General features: G+C 48.7%; 8 protein-coding genes across 8 annotated transcripts; 5 read left to right on the forward strand and 3 right to left on the reverse strand.

Annotated features, from left to right (window-relative positions):
* Positions 1–1,447: 1,447 nt before the first annotated feature.
* ONS95_010007 (uncharacterized protein) lies at positions 1,448–2,260 on the reverse strand (the record flags this gene model as incomplete). Its single annotated transcript, XM_058503573.1, has 1 exon — positions 1,448–2,260. One exon carries the CDS (start codon positions 2,258–2,260, stop codon positions 1,448–1,450), a length of 813 nt encoding a protein of 270 aa, XP_058360285.1.
* A 3,457-nt stretch (positions 2,261–5,717) lies between these two features.
* On the reverse strand, positions 5,718–6,395 carry ONS95_010008 (uncharacterized protein; the record flags this gene model as incomplete). The annotated part of the gene is made up of 1 exon (XM_058503574.1): positions 5,718–6,395. One exon carries the CDS (start codon positions 6,393–6,395, stop codon positions 5,718–5,720), a length of 678 nt encoding a protein of 225 aa, XP_058360286.1.
* Positions 6,396–7,959: 1,564 nt separating this feature from the next.
* On the forward strand, positions 7,960–9,065 carry ONS95_010009 (uncharacterized protein; the record flags this gene model as incomplete). Its single annotated transcript, XM_058503575.1, has 2 exons — positions 7,960–8,219; positions 8,348–9,065. The coding sequence occupies 2 exons, from the start codon at positions 7,960–7,962 to the stop codon at positions 9,063–9,065; spliced, it is 978 nt and encodes a 325-aa protein (XP_058360287.1).
* A 1,012-nt stretch (positions 9,066–10,077) lies between these two features.
* On the forward strand, positions 10,078–11,907 carry ONS95_010010 (uncharacterized protein; the record flags this gene model as incomplete). Its single annotated transcript, XM_058503576.1, has 2 exons — positions 10,078–10,317; positions 10,960–11,907. The coding sequence occupies 2 exons, from the start codon at positions 10,078–10,080 to the stop codon at positions 11,905–11,907; spliced, it is 1,188 nt and encodes a 395-aa protein (XP_058360288.1).
* A 535-nt stretch (positions 11,908–12,442) lies between these two features.
* Positions 12,443–14,873, reverse strand: ONS95_010011 (uncharacterized protein). The gene is made up of 2 exons (XM_058503577.1): positions 14,843–14,873; positions 12,443–14,692 (listed from the first exon to the last, which is right to left on the reverse strand). The coding sequence occupies exon 2, from the start codon at positions 14,502–14,504 to the stop codon at positions 12,720–12,722; it is 1,785 nt and encodes a 594-aa protein (XP_058360289.1). The 5' UTR covers positions 14,505–14,692; positions 14,843–14,873; the 3' UTR covers positions 12,443–12,719.
* A 2,594-nt stretch (positions 14,874–17,467) lies between these two features.
* On the forward strand, positions 17,468–23,200 carry ONS95_010012 (uncharacterized protein). The gene is made up of 4 exons (XM_058503578.1): positions 17,468–18,321; positions 18,373–19,529; positions 19,574–22,168; positions 22,223–23,200. Exons 1-4 carry the CDS (start codon positions 18,188–18,190, stop codon positions 22,855–22,857), a joined length of 4,521 nt encoding a protein of 1,506 aa, XP_058360290.1. The 5' UTR covers positions 17,468–18,187; the 3' UTR covers positions 22,858–23,200.
* A 1,429-nt stretch (positions 23,201–24,629) lies between these two features.
* Positions 24,630–25,493, forward strand: ONS95_010013 (uncharacterized protein; the record flags this gene model as incomplete). Its single annotated transcript, XM_058503579.1, has 1 exon — positions 24,630–25,493. The coding sequence occupies one exon, from the start codon at positions 24,630–24,632 to the stop codon at positions 25,491–25,493; it is 864 nt and encodes a 287-aa protein (XP_058360291.1).
* Positions 25,494–26,021: 528 nt separating this feature from the next.
* On the forward strand, positions 26,022–27,492 carry ONS95_010014 (uncharacterized protein; the record flags this gene model as incomplete). The annotated part of the gene is made up of 6 exons (XM_058503580.1): positions 26,022–26,249; positions 26,324–26,370; positions 26,430–26,512; positions 26,560–26,782; positions 26,832–27,062; positions 27,126–27,492. 6 exons carry the CDS (start codon positions 26,022–26,024, stop codon positions 27,490–27,492), a joined length of 1,179 nt encoding a protein of 392 aa, XP_058360292.1.
* Positions 27,493–27,819: the final 327 nt, after the last annotated feature.

Here is a 27,819-nt window from a genome sequence, read left to right on the forward strand (position 1 = left end):
TAGCATTTCCCCACTCTGATTGATTTTGTATTGGTTTAACAAAACTTTATCTTCTCACTGCCTGTGGATCTAGAGGTGCCGAAAAGTCTCGAGCCAGGCGCCTATCATGTTTGTTTTGATGCTCGCTTAGGATAGGGGCTAACTACAAGCTGCTCAATCAAACGACGATCCTGTCATGATCATATTTGGGAGCGCTCCAGAATCAACCGCGTTATCTAGAATACGACGAGCATTACAGGACAGCTACCTCAACTCCCTTCATGACTTTCATGACTGATAAAAATAATCCTCAGCAACAAAACAAATCGACCACATGGTATATTGATAATCCCGAAGAAAATCCCTCACAGCATTGTCAGCAATCACTGCTACCTCATTCGTCCATTATCCCCTCCTTCTTCCTGTTCTCCGCTTTCAACCTCAGCAGAAGTCTAATGTAAGCGACAGCAGTAAGTGCACCATCCTAGCGAAAAGCTCAGCCACATCATATGTTTTCCACCACGCGAAGAACTTAAAATCTGAACAATGACAAGTGCAGAGCAGATCCCGATCCGTTCATTGATTCCGGTTGTGAGGCTTGTTGCCAAGTAGAAGGGTGAGGGCTCCGAGAGTTTGGAGGTTGAGGGCGGTGTTAGATAGGAGGTTTGGTGATTGTGATGCATGGTGGGGTGATGAGGAATATGGGTTTCAAGTGTAGAGAAGGGTGTCTTTTTTTTGTTAAGCAGGCGACTCAAGGGAAGTAATTTGACAATTTTGTGGCTTTGCGGGATCTGGGTTAGCTGTGAGTACGTCTTTGACGCATGGAACAATGATTCTCACAGGTACGCAGGCGAGGATTGGGCATGGACATCGCCCGCCTGTGTGTTTAATGAAGTAAATGCCTAAAATTTCAAGTGGATTAGTCATGTAAGATCTGAGGACTTTAGTAAATGAAATAGCAAGGTATCTTGATCTAATAGTCAGAGGATATAGAAGGAAATCATATTGATATAAATTCGTCATATTGCAAAAGGGTAGAATCACGCTTAGCTATTACATGCCACGGAGGATTTTAGCCGCATAGGAATGGTTCAGAAAAGTTCATTGGTCGCATTTTGATTTTAGGTATTGTATTTGTGGATTTCCGCTATCTCCGATGTAACTTGAGAGTGAAATAAGATTTAATCATTCCATCGTCTGCATGGCATAGCTGTGGACGAAGCTGTCATTTGTATCCTGGTCATGTCACTCTTTAGGACTTCTTGCAGAAGAAAGAGGCTACCACCACCAACCACCAGCAGGTGGCCATGCAAGACACTCTACCTCATCATCTCCACGATAACAAGGCAGCTGCTGCTCAGGAGTAACAGGATCATCAACATTTCCCGTTGGAGTCGTAGAATTCCCTCGTTTTCTCTCCTCCTCCAAGCGACAAACCTCCCTGATCAAGTCGTCCCATTTGAGACCCCTAGCCTGCATCTGACGATGATAAGCAAATGGTATGCGCAACAGTTGAGAGTTCATATCGACCGCATTGTACTTGCACGAACTCTTTGGTAGGGACCAGTATGTTCTGGTCGAACTCAGCATTGAAGTCATTGCTCAAGTCAAGGGGGATGCGGCGAAAGTTTGGTGCGTAGTCAGAGGGGTCGGAAAAGATACTACGGAGCATAATCGACAGAAGATCATCCGATGGCTCGGATCGATCGATTAAATGATCTGTGCGGGGATTATGGCGTAATACTAGTTGGCCATTCAAGTCGCAATGAAAGAGGATGAGGAGCATATGCCATAACGACTTGGCTGTCCAGTCTCTTTTCAGCTGGTAGTCGATCTTAGTGTTGATAATGCGGAAGGTGGTGACCTCCGGGTTGAAGAGATTGACGTAAGAGACCTTGATGTTGGGAGAGAAGCACCACTTGTAGCTGACAGGGAGTATGGCAAGGAGGTCCTGGACTTCTTTCCGGATTGTTTTGTTGACTAGCAGAAGGAATCTGAGAATACCTTGATCCTCTTGATGCTTTTTTTTGTCGGTTATGAAGATGATATGTGGGGTCGAGAGGAGCGCTTCGTAGATCTGCCATCGGAGCTCAAGAGGCAGAGCCTTGAGCGTACCCAGAGAGCCAGGTGCTGATGTAGCGATTTCGCCGACGGCTTGCTTGCGATTTGTGCGAAGGAGATGCGCAAGCGAACTCCAAGGTCCAGGTGCTGATGGAGCGATTTCGCGGCTGTCGTTTCGACTTATCGACAGCGAGTCGAAGCACGAGTTGGTGTGTTCCATGTTGTTCTCGATGCGGAGTTTGAATAGAGTTCGTACTCGCCGTCGCGAGAGAAGCAAGGTAATGCCGTTAATATACCGTACACGTATGCTGAAGTGCTGTTCGTGAGTCACCGAACAAAGAAAGGCTGAGACAATGAAAGGAGAACAATTATGCCTGTTGGATGGCCTCAGCGGTATCTACTAGAACACGTGAACAATGAAAGGCGCAGCCAATGAAAGAAGAAGTATCAAAGCATAGACGTGTTTCTTCATACATGTCACGCGAAGATAGCAGCCAGAAATTTTTGATGGATTCACTCAAATTTTCTCTCACAAAATAAATAAACCGTCCATGGAACACTTTAAATCACAAAAAATCCACAATTTCCTTTACAAAGAGCAATTGAGGACGAGGACAAGATAAGAATTCCTAGGCGACATTGTCTCTGTGAGATACAAACCAGGATGGTATGCTTGGCTCTAATCTATGGACTGTAGGGAGGAAATTATTAAGCAGGAATTTAAGCAGAGGTGGCGACAAGGCAGTTCTTGGTAAGTCGCAACACGGAGGTACAAAGTCGACAGGAACTATTAAGAAAGTTCTGGTCTATCATCATATCACCTTGTACCTGGACGGGTAGAAGTAACTAAACAGGTACTCTATTACTTGAAGAATTCTTCACTACTGTATCTCATGTCACCTTGGTAGGTAGTTATTGTAGCAGCCACCGAGACCTTGATAATTACCAAATACCGAAAGCTTCGAACAACCCCTGAAAACAAGAACATAATAAAAAGCTCTTCACTTTACGGCACTTTCCGGACCGACTCCCAGTCTGATAGACAGCCGTCCCGAGAGCCTGATGGGAGAAGCCAAGCCAAAATCCAGCCTTGCGCGGGATATGATGTTGCACAACCAGCCTCCCTACACAGCAGTATTCAGCCGAACGAATGGCATCCGGAAACACCTTCTCGGCTTATGCCTGATATTAAGACAGATAAGAAACAAGTCAAAGCAAAAAAATGACAGGTCTCATTTCCCGGTAATTTACTTGGGATATAGCCAGGCAGAGAGCAGACAACCCCCACACCAACTTCAGCCTCCTACTCGTCCCCCACTCTCTACTCTGCTGTGCTGAAAGCAGAAGAGTGCATCTGGTAAGAACGTGCGATTGTACGACCTTGAGGTCGAAAGAGTTCCACATAGAGAGCCTGGCTTCGGATCTTATTGCCAAGCGGAGCGGTGTAACGGTTGGGTAGAGATGCATGAGTGTACTCAAGAACTTCATATCGCCTTAGTGCTCGGTCAACGAACTTGCTGCAGGTATACCGAATAGAGCAACTGAACCTCGCAATGAGTAGAGAGAATCGGACGACTGGTTATGGGCTGAAGGCTGACGACTAGGCAGCGAGCTCCACGGCAGACAGGAGACAAGGCTCTTCACCATTCTCCTCACCGGTCTCCACATGACTCTTTCTGATTGACAGAAATCTGTCCCGGTGCCTAGCCTAAACAACCAAACGGATACTTCCCCATCACTCCATGAAACGCTTCAAATTAAATTTAAAGCAAGATGCCAAAAATAAATCTCGACTTCCGGCACTTACGCAAACCACACCATACGTATTCAGGAACTACCGAGAATACATCTGCAAAGAAAAAAAAATCTCTGCGTTTCATTCAAGTAAACTAAGGTAAAACTTGACTAAGAAACAGCTCGTATTCTAGGTAGCAAAAATCCAACGAATGAGGTGAGATACAAACATATTCCTAGAAAAAACTTAAAAAAAAATCAATCGTTCTGGACAGCCTGCAATTTAATTGTGAAACGAGTGAACGAACAACTCAGCATCTGCATCCACTTTGATAGTCGGAATTCTCCACGATAAAATTAGAAATATCACATGTTTTTCTGTACCTGAATATACCTTAATGGAAAGATGCGGCCGAGACCAAGGGACAATACAGCGCTAAAGTTAACAGTAACCGCACCCCCTTGCTTGATAGTCGGTAGACTCTCAGTAACTTAGACTCTCCATTGACAACCTCTTAAAAAGTTGACGAGCGCTAGACAGCCGTGCAACTATCCACTTGGTGAAGCGCCGTATTGTCACTGGGTTTTGGCCTCATTTCGCCTCTAAGGTAATTAGAAGGACATGTGATATGAAGTCATAAACTTCTTAGTATACATCTAGAACGTCTCCGGTTGAGGGATGCTCGCTGTAGGGTCCATAAGCTTACAGTGAGGTTGTGAGGATCCATAAGGCAATTTTCTTGCGCGTTGAACGCGTGCAAGGTAAGGTAGGCAGGTAGGATAGGATAAATGGGTGCGCGTTTCTTGACTCGTGGGGCTGGATGGCCGACGCCGCTGACGTTTTGTGATCACGCTGTGTTGTCAGCTAGGGTGATGAAGAGCTTCAGATTGAGGTTGAGATAAGGTTGGATGGATTGATTGATTGTGAATTTGTGAATTTGTGGGAGGTTGAGATAAGGGTATTTTGAAGAGAGAGGAACGGCAGCCGCTATCAATTGTTAGTTCTTGAAGGGATTTGGGATGAGGCCAGGCGCGTGAGGTGGGATGAGACTGAGATAGGTAGAGATAGGTAGATAACAGAATCGGGGGAAAGCCGAGGGTATCCGCCTGTTCCGATGGCATTTCCCTGTGTATACTTTGTATATTAACTGTTTAGTACAACATATTTTCCATGCTATGTTATAGGAAGATATACCGACGTTTTTGGAAATGAGTGGAAAAACTTCTTAGCGAGCGGATGTTGCAATCGGGAAATGCGACGATTTCATCCTATCTCTTTACCTCAAAGAAGTTTCTCTTGTGAGCTGATGTAATGGAAGGGAGGGAGGGAAAAGTATATCTTCTCCACTGTTTTGACTCTTCGATTTCGTGCATTAGTATGTTCCATAGGTAGTCATTTCAAGGTGGTGTGGGTTTGATGATTGGATTGGAGAGGAAGAAGAAGGGATGACAGAGGCACAGAAGAGGGGCATTATTACTCTCTCTCTCTCGGCTGAATTGTGGGATCTCGCTCTCAGACAGCAACGCAACACAACCATTATCCTTTCTGGATACCCCCACGGGTACCTACCTCGTCTCGTCCTTACCGACCGCAGAGACCGAGAGCTTATTTCCCTCCCCAGTTTGGAATACCGAGGGAGGAGTTAATTGAAAACTCAAGTTGCATGTTGCCTTTGCTTGTTGGTAATATACAGTGCGGTATCGAAACCTACTTTGGATATATGCAAGCTCAAGCCAACGGAGCAGAGGGGTGCTGAGCTTCCTCCAATAGCTAGCTGTCAGGGTCCTGGTGGTCAAAGTCATGTCCTCTCTTGTTGACGCCTCTGACGAGATCCGGGGTGACTGACCCCCATTTGAGACTCTGTAGAGTTATCATACTGTACATATCATGGTACAGCAGGTATTTATAGAGGGCAATTAATCTATTGAGTCGGTGGCGAGTGTCAGTAAGCAAAGAGAGCAGTTGACAGGGTGGTCTCGGCTTTCCTCTTTGGTGCGGTTGTGCCTGCAGGAGAAAGGGTCGTGGGGGTGGGGAGGGAAGGAGGGGCAGGAGTTGGTGTGATACAGTAATGAATGGGGCGATAGAACAGCTGAGGATCGATGGGTCGGTGGATTTGCCGTTGCTGTTGCAGGGGGTTGGTTATTGGTCTGATGTGTGAAGCTGTGATGGGCTTTCTGTGTGTTTTGTTCGGGTGGGCATTGAGATGTTGATTGGACGATGGGAAGGGCGCGTGGGATCGACGACTGGCCTGGCAGGCTGGCTCTCTGGCTCTCTGGCTGGCTGACTCGCTAGAGGCCTGTTTGTTGTCTTGACTTTGAGCACTTTGATTGATGAGAGGCAGAGGCAGAGATGAGGAGAGGGGAGATGCAGCTGAGGCATAAACGAGACATGTGGGGGGTTTGGTCTGGATCGTTTGGATCGCGGATGATGCTGCATGCTGAGACTTGAGTTGTGGATAAGGTAAATCTATATGTGGATAGGAATGGAAGTGAAAAGATGTGAAAGAGCTTGGTGGACGTGGACCTTGTTGGTGCGGAGCTGGAGCACGGCATCGAGGAAAGGCGGAGACGGATGACATGGAAATGTCAGGAGAAGACGCAAGAACGCGCGCAACGTGCATAACCTTCCTTACCTTACCTTACCCTTACCTACAGTAGCAGCCAGAGTGAAGCAGAAGCACGAAATCCCCCTGGTTGGTGATGTGAGGGGGAGTGATGAGTCGTACCTGATTATGATGCCATCGCAGCCAGGTTCGGTTGCCATCCCCAATATATGTATATGTATCTGGATGGCCCCGTCCGCTGATATAAGTATGCTTCTTGACTCGACTCGACTCAACCACAACACGATCACTATCACATCCCTCGGCTAGACACTCTTCAGCGGATGACTTGCTGAGTGCGATCAACAAACCACTTTATCAACACCAACCCACGCTCGCCTTTGAGAAAAACTAGAGCAACAACAAGCACGCCATCTTCGGACACCTTAGCGGTCAGACAGAACTAAAAGCTCTTACTCAACCCAATCCGGACGTCCTACCGATCAAGGTGATCTCACAATAGCCTTTCAAAGCGCACACGTTCTCAGGCGTCTCCACATCGAATTAATGCGAACTTTCAATTGAGACGGATATAGCCCTCCTTGTCTCTCCCAGATAATACGCACCGTCGTTCAGTCACCTACCACTTCAGTTCAATTCAATCACAACCGACCAAGTCAACCAACTGCCTCGATTCTCTGCCTCTGCCCTATCTCGTCCTACTCGACACTACGCGGCACTACAGTGCGCCGTCCAAAGCCGCCCGCCAGTGTTTGGTAGACAAGTCTCCATCTTTGCCAGGGTCGAGATAACACCATCCATCGCCTTGCCCCGGATCAACCAGGACCCCTCAATCCAACCAGCACGTCCAACAACAATATCTCACGATAATTCTGACATTATCGCTCCGCTGTCGGCCGCTTTGCTGATATTTCATATTGCTTCCAAGGAACGAAGCTTCTCCTCCGAGACACTGTGCATTCATTTCAGCGGTGGTTGTATAATATAACTGCACCGGGATCCTCGCCGTTATCGCTTCTCATAAGACCGAGGCGCGGACTGCTGTATCGAGTCATCCTGGCCTTACCTTATCTCATTCAGTCACATCCATCCCACCTGCCGCAGCCAACCCTTCTTCACATCAATTTCCACCAACTCATCGGCTTTGATTATTATTGTCATTTATCACTTCGCTTTCCGCCAACTATCACAAGACCTCCCACCGAAACACAACACGACCACCCCCGCGTTTCTGGTTCTCCTCACTCATACATATACATACATACAGCCGTCAATCGACTGCCCCTCACACCAATTCCTCCTAATCGCTCTCTCTCTCCGCACACACACACACACACACACATCGAGGGGTAAATACGTACCTCTCCTCCAACCGCCAAACTGGCGCAGTCACGACCTCCACCTGTGCGTACCCACGCAGTAGCTACCTCACCACCTCCGCTTTCCCCGCGCACGCATTCTGAGAAGAAACACCATTCGCGCCGGAAATCTGGAAAAGACTATGTAGTCAGCGAGAAGAAATCCACGCGTCCAGCGCCTGTATCGCGACGAACGACTCCCCAACACATCAGTAAAGTGACGCCTGGATGGAACGGCCGGAGCAGTCACCGAGACAGAGACGATGATGCGTATGGAGGACGAGATAGCGGGGAAAGCTTTCCCCAGTTCTGGTAGGCCCTTCCTAGATCCTGCTTTGCTTTTTCCCAAGCCGTGTTTCTGTCCTTTTGAGGCTGGCCACAGATTGTTCCTGGACGATGAACCCCCATGTGTGGGGTGCATATTGGCGGATGCAACTGAACTGGCAGCTGACGAACCATGTAGCATGACCTGCGAAAAGCAATTCTTACCTGCGAACAACACCTTCTTGTATTGCTCCGAGGCGTAAGTTCCCTTCATCACCGCACCATTCCAGTCCCAGGAAATGGGGGCACCGCTGTTCCTAATTGGGGGAGTCGTAACCCTTACTTCCATTATCCAAGGTACGCAAAGCTGACTGCATGTTAATCCAGATGTCGAGTGCATGATCAAGCCCCCTCCCAGCCAGTACGAAGCCATTCCTACTCTTCGTCACCACCGCTCACTCCATACACCCGCCAATTCTCTTCCTACCCCTCGACAACCACCTACGAAGACGGACCTGATATCATCCCTCGCTTCTCACCTACCCAATCCCGCCCACGCTCATACTTCAACTCCGATCCATACCCCCAAGCACAATCATACCAACCCACTTCAACAGAATACTCAACCTCTCCTCAGCAAACACAATATCACCACTCCAGCTCCTCCACAGCACTCGCCTCCCTCCGTGAACTCGCAACTGCCCTGCCCAAAATCAGCAAAAGCAGCCGAAACCGCGATCCTGAATCTCCACCAAAAAGCAACGCGAGCTCAATAACGCGCACTGGTTCAGGAGTCTGGGACTACATACCCTTCGCATCAAGCAGCAAAACTGCAAGTCCCACGCCAAATGCTACACCGGGAAACTCTTATACAAATACCAATGGTGGTGGGTATGCGGTAAGCCAGAGCTATGGCATTGCGGGTAGGAGTAAGGAGGATTTGTATGCGTATGGAAATGGTGCAGGCTATGGGTATGGGAAGAGTCATGGGACGGGCGTGTACGGAAATACCGGAGGGATGGGCATGGACAGGCCGTTACCGCCTAGGACAGCCAGCCATAGGCCGAAGAGTGTTGATCTTGTTACGCCGTTCTCGGGTCATTAAATCAGTCTGATCTGAATTTCGGACGAGAGATACGAACAACAGTGGGATCTGTGGTATATCAGGCGAGCTTGAGTTTATACATTGAGGATGAGACGACTGGGTTGGAACGAACGGAATCAGAGCAAAAGTACAGAGAAACGAGAGATGGATTGGGCGTTCATTTGCATTTGCAGGTTTTGGTCTTCACTTTTGGGGCTGGGCTGAGGTTTGGGGTGGCATATTGCATTGCGCGTACGTTCTACATTCACATTTACGGTCACATTCTCTATTCATTGTTTCTCTCTTCTTGGGGTACATAGAAAGAACGACGGTATTCATTGACGGATGGCATGGCGTATGAATATATACGAACGGTAATGGGCATGGTTGATTGGCATGGAATGGACGGAAGCATATGGATCACAGAACTGGGCGTTCTGGATCCTGGTTTGTGAATTTTTGGATAGCTGGATGGATATGGACATACGCCCCTCATCACCGCTTGGAAGTACAAGTTGAATCGAAAAGTAATTTGATATTTATGTTTATCTTTGCTCTGATGGGCATTCGAAGGGGAGGGAGCAGTCAAATATCAAGCCATATGATAGCAAATGAAATGAACATTAATATGAGTAATCAGCCCTTGTTCCTTTTCTAGGGCATTGATAATATCACCCAAGTGATCTTGAACAATCTGAGACTTGACCGTGTACTGTGAAATGATACTTGTCCCCTCTCCTTGCACTTCACCCCAAAAGTAAAGGGAAGGCTACCCCGCTAAAAGCCGACGTTTTCCCGACACAGTGAATCTCAAACGAAATCTAACCCACCACACTACCTCTCAGACTTCACTCACCTGCATCTCATCCACTTCACCCATCTTCCTTTTCCTCCTCTCCTCTCTACTTACCTGCATCCCTCCCTCCCGTCTCATCCCAATCCCACTCTTCTCAACCAAGCCCAACCAAGCCCGACCAACAATCGCCTGAACCATAAGTATCTGAGCATTAATTGAAGCACACTCTGAGCAAGCATGGCTTCATCAATACCCAAAGGTACAGCTACAGCTACAGCTACAGAAACGAGAACGAGAAATGGGACGGAACGGGAAAGGGAAAGTAAAAGGGAAAGGGAAGAGATAATCACCGCGTGGCCGAGCTCGAAAGTGAAGAGCTTTGTGGCGAATGATGGGGTGGTGTTGAGGTATTTCGATTCGGAGGCTGGGGATGCTGATGAGGAGAGGAATGAGGAGGGGAAGCCTTGGTTGGTTATGGTGGGTGACTTTCTTCGTCATATATGTTAATTCGTTTGTTTCCTATTTTGGGCAGGGTTTGAGTTTGATTTTTGTTTTTTGAGGCTGGGAATAGGGGTGGGATTGAGTCTATTGGTTTGTTAAGTGCTCTTGGGTTGTCTGGTTATTTGTAGCTTGTGGAGAAGTGGGTGTCTGTGGCACAGAGAGAGAGATGTGCGCCAGTTTGGTGGATTGGTTAGTGAGTCAAGTGACTTCAGTCTCTTGAAATTCTGAACACAAGAGGTGACGGATGGACCAAGGACGATATATGATTGGTTAGGAGCGACGAGGAGGTCATCTTTCTTGGTATCTGAACCCATCTCACTTTCTTCATCTCAATTCAAAAGTCCACCTCCGGCAATTTGAACACTATCAGCGAATGGTGCTTCTGCTATTCCAATCTCAATATCCTCGTGTTTAGAACGATATCTTGTATCCCATGATTTCACGTTATCTCTGTTCAGATTTGGATTTGCTGGGTCTTACGCATTTCATACATACCAAAGAGAAGTTATTTGTCTGGATACAGCCTTCGGCAAGATCTCTCCCTTTCTTCCTCTTATATTCTAAATCCAATGTACACTCATACTCTATTACTCACAATTCTGATTGACAGCCTCCCAGATCCACGGATTCACAGGCAGCTCCCTCGTCTTCCAACGCAACATCCCCTCCCTAACCCCACACTACCGCATCATCGCCCCAGACCTCCGCGGCCACGGCTCCAGCTCCAAACCCACCCACGGCTTCCACGTCAGCCGCCTCGCCACGGACCTCCACGAACTGATCACCACCCTCTCCCCCTCCCTCTCCTCACAGCGCGCATCCGGCCAGGAAACCCCACAACAATGGCGCGCCATAGGCGGTTCGCTAGGGTGCTCCATCCTCTGGTGCTATGCCTCGCTGTTCACCACTCATCCTTTCTCGCATATGATTTTCGTCGATCAGTCACCACTGCAGAATCGAGTGGGGGATTGGGACCTAACGCATTGTAATCGCGGGATGAATTCCCTGTCTGCTCTTCTCGGTTTACAATCTACTCTTGCGACTCATCCGGAGACTGCGCATAAAGGGACGATACAAGCTTGTTTGGCGTACCGTGCGTTTCCTCTGGATAGTGATTTCCAGAGTGAGGAGGAGAGAAAGCAGGTTACGAGGGAGGATGAGGAGTTCTTCCTTGGGGAGGCGATGAAGGAGGGGCAGGAGTGGTATGGGAAGTTGATGGGGGATCATACGGCGTTGGATTGGAGGGGGAGTATTGCTGCTACTTTTGGGGCGGAGAGTAAGAGTCAGAGTCAGACGAAGGTTTTGGTCGTGGCGAGTGAGAGGAGTGGGTGTTTCCCTGCTGAAGGGCCGTTGTTTGTGGTGGGGTTGGTTAATGGGGATGTTGGGACTGGGAGGAGCGGAGAGGGGAGTTGTGTTGAGAAGAAAGAGGAGAAGAGAGCGAAGGGTGTGAGCGTGAATTGGGGTGGGCATTGGTGTTATTGGGAGGATCCGGAGAGGTTTAATGGGCTTTGTTTGGACTTTTTGGCGGATAGGGAGATGGATCAGAGCTTGGGACAGTGGGTTTGAGAAGCTACCTCAATAATAAGGTGGTGGGAGTGAGATGAGGATAGAACTAGCGCACTAAGATTCAGCCATCTTCGACACATTCTAGCCAGGCCTTGCTCAGCGAACTGAGAAATAGAAAAGGGAAGATCTTACTAAGTTGATTTTACGCCACGCCCAGCTTACTATGATACTTTTCTATTTATGAGTACTATACCTTGGATTGGATTTGGTTCGCATAGGAAAGAAGAGCTTGTGAGGCGAGTTGAAGGTCGAACGACTGGGTGGGCGACAAGCGAGAAAGTAAACAATATGCCATTTCTGGCAGGAAGTAGGATAGCAGTGGCCATCAATCAATGGCGGCTCCCCATTCTCATGAGACATCAAATACTTGTACAATCCATCATATTATTACACTATTTCCTTTCCACGACTCGCTTCTTCACTTACGTATCACTATCCTAGCATGACCTCGTGTTGACCTCAACTCATCTTTTTATCACAATTTTTGGGAATGAGGGGAGAAGAATTGAGCATGAAAAGGTAGAAAGTTGATCATCGGCAATCATCGGCAGCGTACGAGAACAGCTTATCTAGTGTGTCAAGAAGGAATCTATCAATTGATTGTCCGACCTCTATTCTGCGCCTTCGCTGTACTGTACTAGCTATGGGTATCTCTCTATACACACCATATCCCAAATGCAAAACAAAGGACCAAGGAAACTTCTATAGTACAATCAAGGAAACCAAAGTCTAGAGCACCTCTATCCTGTATCGTGCCGGAAATCCCTCTCATCATCGTACAGCTCCTTCAATCTCAAGGAGATAAATTGATTTCAGTTGAATCCACCAGTACGCCCACCGCCACGGCCACCACGACCTCCACTGCCAGCAGAACGTCCCTCTCCACCACCGCCACGTCCACCTTGGCCACCTCTGTTGACCCTCGGAGGATCAGGTACAACAGTTAGACCCTTGACACCCTTCAATCCCATCTTGCCAATCGTACTCTTAGCGATTCCAGGAGTCTCAGGTGCACCCAATCCAAACTTCGCAAACTCATTCGCCTCCAGGACAAGCATGTGGTTATCCCACTTTAATCCCTTCAGATGATTCTTATAGTACCCCATCCACGCCTGGTACGTCTTGGCATGGTTTTCCATCTTCTCAGCAATAGCCAACACTTCCGCCTTGGAAGAAATATCCGCAGCCACTGGCTCAAAGCTGATCTCCTTCAATGTCCATGTTGAGAAGAACGTCTCTGGTTCTGTAACAATGAATGTTCCTCTTCCTTCTGCACCAGCACGAGCTGTACGTCCAAGACGGTGGACATATGACTCCTTGTCTGAGGGGATACCAACCTGTAAGACGTTCGTCACGAGCGGGAAGTCCATACCGCGGGCCACGACGTCGGTAGCGACCAAGATACCGGTCTTCGCTTCGCGGAAAGTGTTCGTTACGTTGGTGCGTTTGCTTTGGCTGACGCGCGAGTGCAGGATGCTGACTTTAGGCATACCAGGGAGCTTCTCCAGGATCTCGCCGTAGAAATCAGCGAGTGCGGCTGTAGGTGCGAAAACAATAGCTTTGAACGTCGGAGCACCATTCATCTTTATCTCTGAGCGAAGGGAGCCCACGAGCGCGGGCGCGACGTCCTTGAATTCCGGGACGACGACGAGGTGCTGCGGGACGCGCTCGTGGGTGTTGAGCTCGCCTTCTGGGATGGTGGAGATGAACTTGTAGTTTTTGGAGAGGATGAGCTCTGCTACTTTCTGAACGTGGGGGGCGATGGTGGCCGAGAAGAGCATGCCCTGGCGCTTGGACTTCTCTTTGTCGGGGAGGCATTTGACGATGTCTTTGAGGGAGTTGAGGAAGCCCATGTCGAGGAGGCGGTCGGCTTCGTCGAGGACGAGGGTGTCGAGGTTGCGGAAGGCGTCGACGACGCGGCTGTCGCTGAGGTGGTCGTAGAGTCTTCCTGGGGTGGCGATCAGGATGTCGCAGCCGCCTAGAATGCTCCTCTCTTCTTTGTCCTTGTTGGTTCCACCGATTGCGAAGCTGACCTTGTATTGTGGGAGGCGTTGGAGGAGAGCCGTAGCTTCTTTCGCGATTTGCATTGCCAGTTCTCGAGTTGGTGAGATGACGAGTAGGGAGATTCCTGATCCGACGCGGTGGTTCTTGTTGATCATTGTTTGGATGGCAGGTAAGAGGAACGCAATTGTCTTTCCTGTGCCGGTCTTTGCTTGTGCCAAACAATCGATTCTCTTTGCGAGGAGGTCGTGGAGTGTAGCTGCCTGTACGGGCATCATATGGTCGAACTTGAGATCCTCCGTGATCGTCTTGATCAGGATAGGATGGAGTAAAGATTCATTTGCGAGGTCTGCAAATCGGGGAGTATCGAGAGGAATTGGTGCTGTGAGAGGAGGAGTTGAGACTCGTATTGGGGGAGCTGGAGAAGCCGATGCTGATGCACCTGTATTGAGGGCATTTCGAGGGGCTGCGTTTGTTCCCATGGCCTTCTTGCCACGGTATGGATGCCGTCTGGCTGGGTTTTTCTTGGACTCCATCGTGACTGTGATGAGGTTTCGTAGAAGTGGACTGCGTCTGAATGCAGAAAGGGAAAACATGTGGATGGAAGAAAAATGTCTTTATTCAAAATACGCGACTTCTTTTGTCGTGACTCGAATCAGGTTGAAGAGCCTTCCGCATTTTTTTGGAGATCGCGTGACGATAAGGAGCGATAAGGCACGTGAATGCACTAAAAGGGAAGTACTTGGACAGTTGCCGATGGAATTAACACTGTCCTTTAGAAGTACTAGAAGTTGTGAATAGTAAGTATTTAGACATCGTAACAAGCTGTACATAATGCAGATAATCAAGAATATGCCACATGCCTGGGATTTAAAGTCACGAAAAAGGGCCATACAATAAATAGCACTGGAAGAGTCAGGGGTTAAGTTCTTACCAAGCCTTCAAATCAAGAAACGAAAACCAACGTGTACCTATTTGTTGCAGCGAAGAAGTGTCGAAGACGAGGACTGAATTCTCGCTCGAGAGGTTGCGTGCAGAATCTTATTAATTGGTTCAATTATCGACAAAGACTAGCTGTAAAGATTTGGAGTGATCCAAGCTAGCTATCTGAGATGCCTTGACAGACCGTTGAGGTCACAATTCGACAAGTCTTGCTATCAAAGTCGGTAATCATTTACATGATTCTGTTACGATTAAGCTCCCTCCACAGGTAAGGATATTCTTACTAGGACATTGCAACCCAGAACCTTGGTAGGTAGGTACTAAGTACAGTCTAAAGTCTTAGGAGATCCTTTAGGAAGGGCGAGAGACCTTGCCTCACCTGCTAACTGACTGGAAGATATCATTCTGAGGTATCCTGGAGATCATCACGACACCGTCCTAGATTCATCTGAGATCCACTGAGTCGAAAACTCATAGTATCTGGATCTAAGTACCGGGACTTGGTTTAAGGGGAAGCTGCATGTCAAGTCGGGGCAGTGGCCTTGAATTTGTATGCCTTGAAATGCTTGAAGATACGCTGAAATTCTATACGAGAATCCCAGGTTGCTTCTAGCTCTTCTGTTGTGCAACAGACAAAATAGAAATATACTTCAAAGCCACGCGTGATGAATAAGAGATCAGTTTGTTTCCTGTAATACTTTGGGAAACGGAACACAAACACAAGCCATGACGAAGACCTGAATCCGGCGCCAGGGTTTTGGTAAGATTACGAAAGCTGCAAATTAATTAAAGATCTGAGACCAGATATTATAAACCCATGTCAGCGGAGCAGCATTTATGCTAATGTTGCATCACTGACTAAGTAACTCAGACTACGCATTCGCGGTACCTGAAGTCAAAGTCCCTATTCGGATGAGTGTAATTTTAGGGGGAAGTAAAATTTACAAACACACCTAATATAGACAAACAAGCTTCCCTGAAACTCGTACCAGCACGGTTCGCTACGCGAATTTCTCAATCGCCTCTTGATATTTCCTATCATCATCATCGTCCAAAGAACCATATCAGACCGTACGTCCAATTCGAGCAAAGAAAGCTATTCGGAAAAGACACTTGTGGCTGGCCGTTATTGCGTCTTCTGCCGCGGCCTCTGCGCTAACTTGAAGCCCCCGGGTGATGTCGATCCGGGCTTGTTCCTGAGCTCAGTGGCTTCGAAGCTAAGCCCGAGCCCACGCTTATGGGTGCGCTAGGCGGGCACAGGACAGGTCGTCGAGAGAGGGAGAGAGGGAGAGAGGGAGAGAATCTGAATCCCGTCAAGGGGATCCAGATTGCCATGTCTCGTATACGTGATGCGAAGGAGCTATCGATATTGGATACTTGGAAATAGAGACATGTTTAGAACTCAATTGGATATTGGACCTGGATTGAGCTGGGCTGGGCATCCAGCGTATTATTGGATTGACTGCATCGCACGCAGTATTATTATTGTTGCCGACTGTGCTCACAGTTGAAAGCACTGAAGCCTGCCAAGATCTGTCCCGACTCCCGACTTCAGAGAGCTCAGTGGGCTTCAGAGCCGGTACGTGGCGTCCAGAAGTGGGGAGCGGTACCTTCCAGACGGGAACGATACCTAAGGGAATTTACCTAGGCTTTCCAGGCTCTCCGAGTCCACCAAAAGCCGCGCCGCGCCGCGCCGCACGGTGGACAAGAGCAGCCCTGAATCGGATTATTCCATCAATCTCATTTTCGTGTCTTGACATGTCAGAATTGTAACATGTTTGTTACTACAGTAACATTTCTTTCACCTATTCGTCTTTTCCTCTTTCTCCCCCCAAGTGCCCAGCCGTTTCGTGGTATTCCAAGCATACTAGTAGTCAAGATAGGCTCTGATCTATGACTCGGCATGCTCAAGTCATTAATTGTACAAAGTGTTTTCCGTCCCAACGCAGAAGGTGCTGACGAAGGTAGAGAAGCAAATCATGCAAGGCGATTGCAAGGCAGAAAATGGATTGAAAAGGTGTGCCTGTGATTGGTTGAGGATGAGGTGTGGAGGGGACATGGTAGGGTTGATACCTAAATTTACGTGCAGAAAGGGGGCAAGCAAACGCACGCCGTCGATTTGGCTGTCGGTCCCGCTTTGATACGAGGCTGCTTGACATGTTTTTGGTTCAGTAGTTGTAAGAACTAACTTGTCTGTTGGTGTGGTGTTACTTTTCTTACTCCGCAAAATAGTGTTTTCGCTTTACGTTATTGTAATTTACCGTGTAGAGGAAAGTTACTCTACTCATACACACCACCAGTGCTGGCTGTTGATGGCATGATGCTGTTCCCCTTCATTTTTGGTTACTGAAAGTGTCTTCTGAATACGATAACGGATGCCGGCTTGATACTGTATCAGCGAAGGAGATTTGATTTCAAGTCATGGCATCATGGGTACATTGGCAGCTTCTATCATGGCTCGAGCTCTGAGACCTGTCACTCTCTCCTTTCCGGTCAGTGATCACTCAATCACCGAATCCGAGTCTGAGCCTCCCTCCACTTATTTCAACGTCTGCACTTTCCTGCATGCAGGTAAAGCCGGAATATGTTCCTGCCCTTGTCCCCGAGACTATCAAATCTCTCTTATTTATCCCTGTACGAACCCCAAGATAGCACCAGAGAGCACCAGTCAGATCTGTCTTCAGCAGCGGTGGCTGAATCCCTGGTCTCTGAATGGTCTCACGGAGTTTGGTTCCTGGACTTGCGATAGTCCAGGTCCAGGAGCAAGGGCCAGGGCGCCGTGGACACCAGCATGGTCCAGCGTGTGCGCAAGGGGCGTTTTGGCGGGGAAGACGCTCGCCAACGCTTGTGCGGCCCCTGACTGGTCAGAGTCTTAACGACATGCCCCTTTGGGAAGTGTTGACCAGCAGGCCAAGGGTCAGTCTAATTTGCGATGGGGGGACTTCATGGGCATACACGCACCTTACGGCCTGTTACATGCAAGGCTAGGCCTCATAAGTCATGGATGGGATCCTCTTTTCTCTGGTACTTCTTCGAGAAATCCAAGGTTGAGGTTATTTTGTGGGTAGACGCCTTCCGATCTCCCGCTTCCTCTACCTTGTCCTGGTCGTCTGTCCATCTTCTTCCCTCTTCAACCACGAGCGCCGCATACGTTGTGGGTCTTAAATTGGATATGAAGGATACATAAGGATGGAACCCGCGCCCTGACCTTCTTTAACGTCAGCCTCAGCAAGGGACCGGGTCAACCATCTAATCGTGCTCATCTGTAGCCTCACGTTCGCTGTTGCTTCGATCGACTGTTGCTTTACTTCTCTGTACCAAGAGGTAGCAGGTCAAGATGTCGGGCATCATGTCTACCACCACTGTCGTTTCTGCCTTCTTACTCTCGTTTTTGGTCAGCCATGTCAACTCCTTGGCTTCCACCGATACCATTACCTGGGGTGGAGATAATTCTCGCACTGGATATCAAACGTGAGTGAAATGATGCATATGGAGATCTGGGGAAGTGTCTGACAAGAACAGTAATCATAATATGGATCCTTCCATAGTAGGAAGCTCCCAATTCGGTCAACTCTTCAAAACTGTTTTACCAGGTGCTTACGGTGGCGTTCCCGAGCAATTGTTCGCTCAACCGCTCGTTTATACACCCTCTGATGGTATCCAATATGTCTACGTTGCTACGACTCAGAACAACCTGTATAAAGTCAATGCTAAGACTGGCGCCATCGTCCGGTCAAGGAACTTGCACATCCCATTCTTGACCGCAGATCTGGATGGATGTGTTGATATCAACCCCCACGTTGGTATAACAGCTACTGGAGTCATTGATCCAGCCACCGACACACTCTACTTGACTTCGAAAACATACCTTGATCAGACCCAGGTCAACGTTGCTCAAGGAAGACCAGCGGGACGTTACTACTTCCACGCCATCGATGTCAACGATCTTTCCGAGCGCGCCGGCTTCCCCAAGGACCTGGAAGGGATTGTTGCCCGAAACAACCCAAGTCGAAGCTTTGGTGGAGGTATTCATCACCAACGTCCTGCTCTGCTTCACTCTGGACAATACATATATGCTGGATTCGCTTCTCACTGCGTACAATACAATTTCACTGGATGGATCATGGGATGGGACAAGACAACCGGCGCAGTCGTTGAGAGATATGCTACTGAAGGTGCTGGTGTTGATTTCGAGACCAAGGGAGGCGGTATCTGGATGTCTGGAGGTGGTATATCCTCAGACGATGCCGGGTCTATGTTCTTCGCCACTGGAAACGGTTATGCCTCTCAACTCAGTACCATTCCTGTCAACGGCCGAAACCCCCCAACATCTCTCGAGCAAGCTGCCGTCCATATGACTATCAACGCAGATGGAAGTCTGAGTATCGTCGATTTCTTCATGCCGTGGGAAAAGACGCAATTGGATGGTGCCGACAAAGATCTTGGAACGACTCCTCTGGAACTCCTACCTAGCGAATTTTCTTGCGGTGATGTGAAGCGCATTGGTGTTGTCACTGGAAAGAGTGGTAAGACCTACTGGTTGAACTTGGATAACTTGGGAGGATACCAGAACGGACCAAACAAGCTGGATGATGTTATTCAGGTGTACCAGAATGAGAATTCTGTATATGCTGGAGCAGGTGTCTATCCTCTGGAAGGTGGATACATCTACATTAGCGGTAAGTATTCCGGAAACTTGTTAAATCTTTACTAATGTGAACAGTCATCGGTTATCCTACCCACGTCTTCAAGTTTTCTTGCAGCGCAGGTGTCCCGTCTTTCGCCAAGGTTGCAGACACTCCTAGCGCCAATGCTGGTATTCTTGGTGTCGGCCACGGCACCACAACCTCTCTTGACGGCCAAGCTGGCACCGGCCTTCTCTGGACCAGCGACGTCCGTGGACAGAGTCTTCGTATCTACAAAGCTGTTCCCGACAATGGGTTGTTGACACAGATCAATGGTTTCAACGTTGATAGTGTCACTAAATTTACTCGCCCCGTGTTCGGAGATGGTCGTGTTTACATTGGAACCACTAAAGGGTTCCTCTATGGATTCGGTTCCCCAATTAACTTGCCGCTCAACTGCACTTCACCCGTGGACTTCGGCACTGCCAACCTCAATACCTCGACTGCTTCGAAAACGATCACTTGTAAAGCCAATGTCGCTGTCACGATTTCGAACGCAAGTTTCGTCGGCGATTCGAACTTCGTTGTTAGCGGCCTACCGACTATACCATCTACTTTTGCGGCAGGTGCTACTTTCACGATGACTGCTGTCTTTAACCCTAAATCTGTTGGAATTCTGTCTTCGGATATTCTTCTCACCACGTCCAATGGAGTCGCCGGTTACAGTACGAGCACACCAATTACTCTGCGTGGTACCGGGCAGAGTATCGATGCACTGCTTCGCATTAGCCCTGTCACCCTCGCCTTCGAGAATGTCATTGCTGGAGGACAAGTTGGCGGTGTCAACCAATCTGCTATTTTCACGAACCTGGGGAATGCAGAGCTGACCATTTCTGACATCCAATATTCGATAGTTGGCGAGCAAGGCCCTTTCATTCCTCCCAACGGTACAGCTGCCAACCCTAAAGCCGGACCCTTCACTTTCTACGGGCTCCCGCAAACTATTCCTGGTAACTCTGGTGTGACTATCAATGTTAATTTCGACAGCTCAGTCACTGGGAACTACGGAGCCTATTTAAAGGTTGTCTCCAATGGCGGAATCGAGCTCTTCGATGTCGTCGGAACTGCTGGCTCTGCACCCAAGGCTCTCATCGAGTTCCAGACAACAGACGGACTTGGATGGGTTACCTTCGACCCAGCTAAGAACTTCACATTCGGAAATGTGACTGAGAACCAGACCCGCTCGCTAAAGATGCGTGTCACCAATAACGGCACAAGCGAAAGCACCAAGCTGTATTTGACTGTTTCCAAACCTCCCTTCGGTGTCCCCGGCATAATCGGCGCAAATAACCAAGTCGATCTCGCTGAAGGTACAAGTCTCGCTCCTGGCGAGAACGCTACCGCAACCCTCTACTGCTCGGTCCCCAAGACTCAATGGAACCAAGACCCTTACTACGGAACCGCCCATTGGACCATGAATCTTGACGATCCTACTTTTGGCAAGCACGATATTGGATTTGAGTGTACAGCCGTTACGGAGCAAGCACCACCCCTCTTGTCCAATGGTCTCGGTCTGTACAAATACACAGGCTGTTTCAAGGAGAACAATCCTGGTCGTCAACTTCAGAACCAACTCACTGCTTCGGACAATATGACCAATGCCATCTGCATTGCTGCTTGTAACGCAGCAGGTGTTGTTTTCTGCGGCACACAATACAACAGAGAATGCTGGGGTGGTCCCAAGATCCCGACTCTCGAGGTTGATGAAGGCAACTGCAACTACCCCTGCAAAGGAGACATCAACCAGATCTGTGGTGGTAATGGAGTTGGTGCTGGATCAGGCGGAAGCTATATCTCGCTCTTCGCAGATTCCAGCCGTTTCGACGGAAACGTGACAACTCCTAAACCAACAACAACAACAGCCTCCACCCCTGCTCCAACTGGCGGTCCATTTGTCAACCCAGGTGTTGGTGGATACTCCAGCATTGGATGTTACACCGAGTCAACCACTGGCCGCGCGCTACCAAACGGAAAGACAATCACAAGCAAGACTGTTGCACTTTGTGTCGCTGCTTGCTCTGCTAGCGACTACATCTACGCTGGCTTGGAGTATGGCGGTGAGTGTTGGTGTGGCAACACCTTCACCGCCGGCTCTGTCCCTACAGCTATCACCGAATGCAACATGGTTTGTGGTGGCAACAGCACCGAGTATTGTGGAGCGGGAAGACGATTGAACGTTTACCAAAGGAACTCAGCTTCATCTTCATCATCGAGCCGACCTGTGACTATATCTTCTTCTAGCTCCAGAAGTTCATCCGGATTTAACACGAGTTCCGCATACTCTGCTGTTTCTAGTTCCAGCTCAGCTGTAACATCAGGAAGCACCTCCGCGAGCATCACAACATCATCGTCGCGCACAAGCTCAGTGAGCACTTCTGTCAGCGTCATCACAAGGTTACCACCCGTCTCGACGACGACTGCGACTTCCGCAGTTCCGACCACATCCAAGGCACCTTCGGGCCCAGCCATCGTCCCATCGGTTGGTCTGTACAACTATGCAGGCTGCTACACCGAGGGTTCGAATGTGCGGGCTCTTTCTGGTGCGCTGCACGCCAATGATTCTATGACCATTCAGATGTGCGCTCAAGCATGCTCGGCCTATACTTACTTCGGAGCTGAGTATGGTCGTGAATGTAAGTCATTTCCCCTAATTTACTCTGTTCCATTCAAATACTAACAAACAACAGGTTGGTGCGGAAACTCCTTCGGCATAGGCTCTACTCTCGTGTCTGACAAGGACTGCACGAAAGTATGCGGTGGCGACAGCACGCAATACTGCGGAAACGGAAACCGCTTGAGCGTATACATCAAGAACGGCACCGCAGGAGCAAGCGGATCCAGCCGTTCCTCTGCACCCACTCAAGTCTCTACAGCAACCTCAAGCGCCTCATCAATCTCACCCTCCTCATCCTCTACCTCACCCGCCACCACATCCAGCAGCAGTGGAACCTACACCGGCCCACCCGTCACCTCCCAAGGCAACGTAAACTTTACCTACTACTCCTGCGTCTCTGAACCCTCCTCGGGGCGTCTTCTCCCAGGTCAACTCGAAAACAACGCTACATCCATGACTATCGAAAAATGTCTCTCCAAATGCTGGAACTTCAAGTACGCGGGAGTGGAATACGGCCAAGAGTGCTGGTGTGGCAATACTCTCAATACGGCAGGTAATGCAGGAGCTACACCTAGTGCGAACTTGACGGATAGTAAGTGTAACTTCAAGTGTCCTGGGAACTCGAGTGAGTTCTGTGGAGCGGGAGGTGCGATGAATTTGTATTGGTTTGATTTGGAGAAGGCGGCTAGGAATTCCGGGGAGAAGTGAGCTTGCTGGGAGGGGTTTATGTAAGAAAGTACTCGGGTATAGGGATTGTATATACGGCACGCACGCATACACTACGCGGTGTTGCTTTTGGATCCTGTATCTGTTGAAAGATTGGGGATATCTTCACGTACATGTTATATGCTATCATGATTTGAATAGCTAGCTGTCTTCCTTCTCGAGCCGAATACGGAATAGAATGGCCTGGTTTGGATTCGAGTTAATGTTCAATTCGGTATGGGCATAAAGAAAATGTATCTTTGATAATGAATTATTCTTCCGCTGCTCTGAATGCTGTGGTAATCTGGATCTTAATACAGGAATCGTGGTCATTTACACCACTAAAGTTTATCTTGACACAATTTGTGTTGATGATGGGTTGGGGTAGGCAGGTATGTAGGACCTCAAGGGCTGTTTAGCGAGAGGAGTGCCAAGGAATACTGTATTTCCAGACTAGGGAGTCGAAAGTCCAAGCTTCAACTTCGTTCTGATAGCACAACACGCTGCTACTTAGTGATCATGGCTTCTGGAGAGGTTTGAAGCAACCGGTAATATGAATTGTCTCTTTGAGCAGGAAAAACCAATGTATTGGTCGAGTAAACAAACGAGAATTGGCCTCGACGAAATGCACAGCATCGTCGTTTCTCACCAGCAAATTGACCAATGTATTTCCTTCACCAATCTATTCCGAAGCTCTCTTCAAAACTCAATCGAAGGTAGTTCCGAGACTTTGAGAAGAATCAAACGAACAACAGCTTACTGCGAATCAATTGGGGTGCTCTGGGTTACAGCATGACGAGGCGTTGGTGGCTTCTCCTCCATCACCCCGCCCCCGCCTCCCCCCCCCCCCCCCCCCCCCTTTCCCACGCAGCCATGTGTAGTAGAACACAAGACTAATGCTGCTTTCTAACACTACTTCTGAATTATTGGCCCAGCATCCAACTTTGCGACATAGGAAAACCAGTTACCCCCCCGCGCAGACCGCAGGCATGGCTTTTGAGCATTCAAAGGATACTTGAGCAGGCACAGTTGCGCGTCGAGCAACAACAGTTGAAAACACTGTACATACTCGAATGCCTTTGATTGACACATATACCCACCCGCGACAATGGAGTGTCAATGATTTGAGGTATAATACATTAGGATTGTTACATCGACGAGGAAAGAAGCCCCATAATGCAAGACATGGCCGACATCACCCACCCGCCTCACAAGCTTCGTGGACAATTGAGGCGCGGTAAATAGCGTCCGATGATCTGCATTGCATAAAACATATGGCGGTTACTGATTGGGGATACAAAATGGGGCTCCCAAATGCTTGGAGAGCAGGAACAACATGGATTCGTCATTCTGCAATCAAGATTCTAGAACAAGTCGCAGCAATTTCCTTGGGAAATGTACAAGCAGACTCACCTCAACTACTTTGCTCATTTACCACTGGAAAGGAGTTTCCTGCACTCTCGGACCGGTTGAAGATCAGAATTCCGCTTCCATGAAAGTTTGCCAGATTGGGAATAATGATCAAGCCAAGCGAATCTCGTTGAAACACGACTACATACTGCACTGCGGCTCGGACGTGCCTCTAGGAACCAAGCCTCGCCTGAAATAGGTATCCAAGACAGTATCAACCATTCAATTTCTTGTTTTCATCATGTTTTGCGTGGGGTCTTTGTGTGTTCTCGCGAAGTATTGTCGGTTGGCGGGCTAAAAAGTTCTAGCTTTATTTGTTCCCGTTTCAATATTTGGCACCGATACCCTCTTCAGTATCTAGTGTAATGACGTCTCAGGGCTTTTTCGACAATAATCTCGCCCACAATCAATTGAATTTACTTCCCTCGTGTCTTTTCTCTGCTCTCTCCGCTCCTTGTCTCGAGCCCAGATCTCTCGGCCTTTCAACCTGTCAGAACGAGCCAACCATGAAGCCGATCAAGGACTGTAAGCGCTGCCTTGCAAAGGCAGCCAAATGCTGGAAGAAGAAAGTGTGTTCGTTATGCAGGAGATCAAACCCAGACGTAATAGTAACCTGCCCTTCCGAATCCACCAACTCGGCCGAACGTCGCATAACTTTCAACAACGAGAGCAACAATCCTCGAGGGCAATGCCATGCACTCGCTTCATCCCACGACTCCAGACAAAGCAACAATCAACTCCCCTCCCGCTCTAGCTCCTCACAATATTCTGGCTCTACCAAATGCGAAAACTCGCCCGATCCAAGCTGCCGCTACCCAATTCCAGATCCCAGCATTACTCTCCCAAGCCTGCCACTTCTCCGCCGCCTGATCACCAGCTTCCACCTCACACCCCCAAACAGCTCGTCAAGATCCTCCTTGATCAAAGCAAGTTGCATCCCTCAGCTCGACTGGACGCGGGCCGACTGTCGAGATTGGATAGCAGCTTTCATTCAAGAGATCTCAAACCTCTCGCCTGAATGTTCGACGAAGAAAGCTCGTGGGCAGATGGAGGCGGGAGACAGGATATACTATACGCATCCTGAGGTTTGGCTGCACCGCTGGCCGTATCTGGGAGCAGACATGTATTTTTGGTTGCATCATTGTAGGAATGAGGGGTTGGTGAAGGGTGTGAAGCCGGACAGCGGACACATGTCTAGGTGTAGGTATGATAGGGAGGAGAGGCGGTGATGATTGGAGAGTTTCGCTGAGATCGAACTGGGACCAGTTGTAATTCGATGAATTAGATTGACATATAATCTAATGAAGTTGGATTTGTCGTCTGGCCGCCTTGTCCCCATTAGACGAAGCGCATGTGAAATGACAAGCTCGATTTGAGGGATCCTCCAAGTTCAACAACTGACCCCCAAACACCGTAAGGAAAATCACTTGACAATACAATAAAGATAAGCAACCTTTCATACAACAATTGATTATCCAACAATCACCAATCTATTCATCAGCCCATCATCCAAGACTCCAACTCCACTCCACCCCAAAACAGCAAGTGGGGGCGGGGCTCTGGACACGCACGTACTTGGCGTTTAGCCGCCAGCGACATACAGATAAACTAGAGTCTTCTCTATTTCCTCACTCCTCGATATTAAACATTCATACCTACCGAGATCTCCTAGTGCATCTCGCATATCATAGGGTCTGTGATACGTTCTGAAGCCGTAAGCGTCCCGATCAGCTCACGCCAAAACTCGGCCCGCGACGATGCCGTCTCCCGATGAGACTGCCGCCTCGGCTCCCCGAGTCACGTCGCCATCGAGTGTAACCACCGCAACGGAAGCTGAGCCTGGAGTCAAGGCGTTGGAAAAGTCTGGACAGCCTGGAGAGGAGGTGACAGCTGTGGAGGGAGGAGAGGGAGAGGCTGTGACTGGTGCGACAGGAGAATTTAGTGCGTATCCGAGTGATCTTGAGGCGGGGACTGATACGTCGGATGTGAGTGCCGATTTGATCTATCTATTCCTGAAGGTATAAACATACAAGAGAGATAAGAGACTGATGAGGTGTAGTCGAATACGGATCGCGATGATGATTCAGCGTTGGGGACTTCTGTTAGGTAATTTCATCTCATCTCAGGACGCGAGAGGGGTAGACATGCTGATTCATGTTACACAGGAATTCGACTGTGTCGCTCAGATCAAGCATCTATGAGTACATGGAAGAGAACGGACGGACTTACCATGCTTATAACTCTGGGAGTATGTATATTGATGCCCTTGATATCACATTGTGTTAATGGTGACAGAATATATGTTGCCAAACGATGAGAGAGAGCAGGACCGACTGGATCTGCAGCATCATTCATTCAGGATCATGCTGGACGGAAAATTAGGTCTCGCGCCGATCAAAAGCCCGCAAAGAGTCTTGGATTTGGCGACAGGAACTGGTATCTGGGCTATTGAATTCGCTCAAGAGCATACCGAGTCTACTGTGATTGGTACAGATCTTAGTCCTATTCAACCTCCCTTGTAAGTTAATCACCCAGTCTCGCAAAACCTTATTGATTGATACCTTCAGTGTGCCGCCAAACTGTAAATTTGAAGTCGATGATGCAGAGAACGAATGGAACTTCTCCGAGCCTTTCGATTACATCCATGCTCGAGCAATCGTTACTTGCTTCAAGAACAACCGAGCAATGGTTCAAAAGATCTTCGACAATCTCAAGCCAGGGGGATATTTTGAGTTCCAAGATCCTTGCTTTCCCATGTTGAGCGATGATAAGACATTAGATGGGACAGCATTGCATGAGTAAGTCTGCTCTCTGCTCTACCCTTTTCCCCGAAAACTTAAAGCATTTGCTGATAAGCATAGGTGGAATACCCTCATGGTCGAATCCATGTCCCGCATCGGGCGCAACCTCAAAGACAGCCAGAACTGGGGCCGATACATGAAAGACGTCGGCTTCGTCGACGTCACCGAAACTCGAGTCTACGTTCCCGTCAACCCATGGGCCAAAGGCAAGAAGAACAAAATGCTAGGCATTATCTCGTACCAAAATATGAGTGAGGGTATTGCTTCGCTCAGCACGGCCGCTTTCACGAGGATTCTGGGCTGGGATCAGTCGAGACTGGAGGTCTTTTTGACGAAGGTGAGAGAGGATCTGGGGAATAAGAATGTCCACGCTTACGGGATTGTGTATTTCGTCCATGGGAGGAAGCCGGAGGAAACGAAGACTTGAGAGAGGCTAAGGGGGCTGATAAGGAAAAGTGTGGGTTGCATAGCAAGGGATCATGGAAGCACAACGACGAAGCTTCGATGATTGAAAGTGGCTTCCAAGATGCATCGCAGATAAGTATTACAGTTGGTGACTTTGTTGAATCATTAAGTGTGTCCCACTAGCTCCTGCTTTAACACTGCACACCAAGCGAACCAGGGATATGCAGCAGTCTCGCTTGCGAGTGTTGGCAGCCGCTTCCCTACATGTATGTATGGCTGCTGTGGCACCTGCTAGAGTGCGCTGGACAATGCTCCTGCACCTCTTAAGTGACTCATCTGCGTTTGCAGG

The sequence above is a fragment of the Cadophora gregata genome, assembly GCF_030347475.1.
Source record: "Cadophora gregata isolate MNR1 chromosome Unknown scaffold_4, whole genome shotgun sequence".
Classification (NCBI taxonomy): domain Eukaryota; kingdom Fungi; phylum Ascomycota; class Leotiomycetes; order Helotiales; family Ploettnerulaceae; genus Cadophora; species Cadophora gregata.

What these genes read in the sequence shown, in the direction of transcription:
- ONS95_010011 (XM_058503577.1), bottom strand. Translation starts at nt 14,504, where the DNA reads ATGTTTTCCCTTTCTGCATTCAGACGCAGTCCACTTCTACGAAACCTC.
- ONS95_010012 (XM_058503578.1), top strand. Translation starts at nt 18,188, where the DNA reads ATGTCGGGCATCATGTCTACCACCACTGTCGTTTCTGCCTTCTTACTC. An exon ending in TGGATACATCTACATTAGCG is followed by an intron (nt 19,530 to 19,573) that starts GTAAGTATTCCG and finishes TAATGTGAACAG; the next exon opens with TCATCGGTTATCCTACCCAC. An exon ending in AGCTGAGTATGGTCGTGAAT is followed by an intron (nt 22,169 to 22,222) that starts GTAAGTCATTTC and finishes AACAAACAACAG; the next exon opens with GTTGGTGCGGAAACTCCTTC.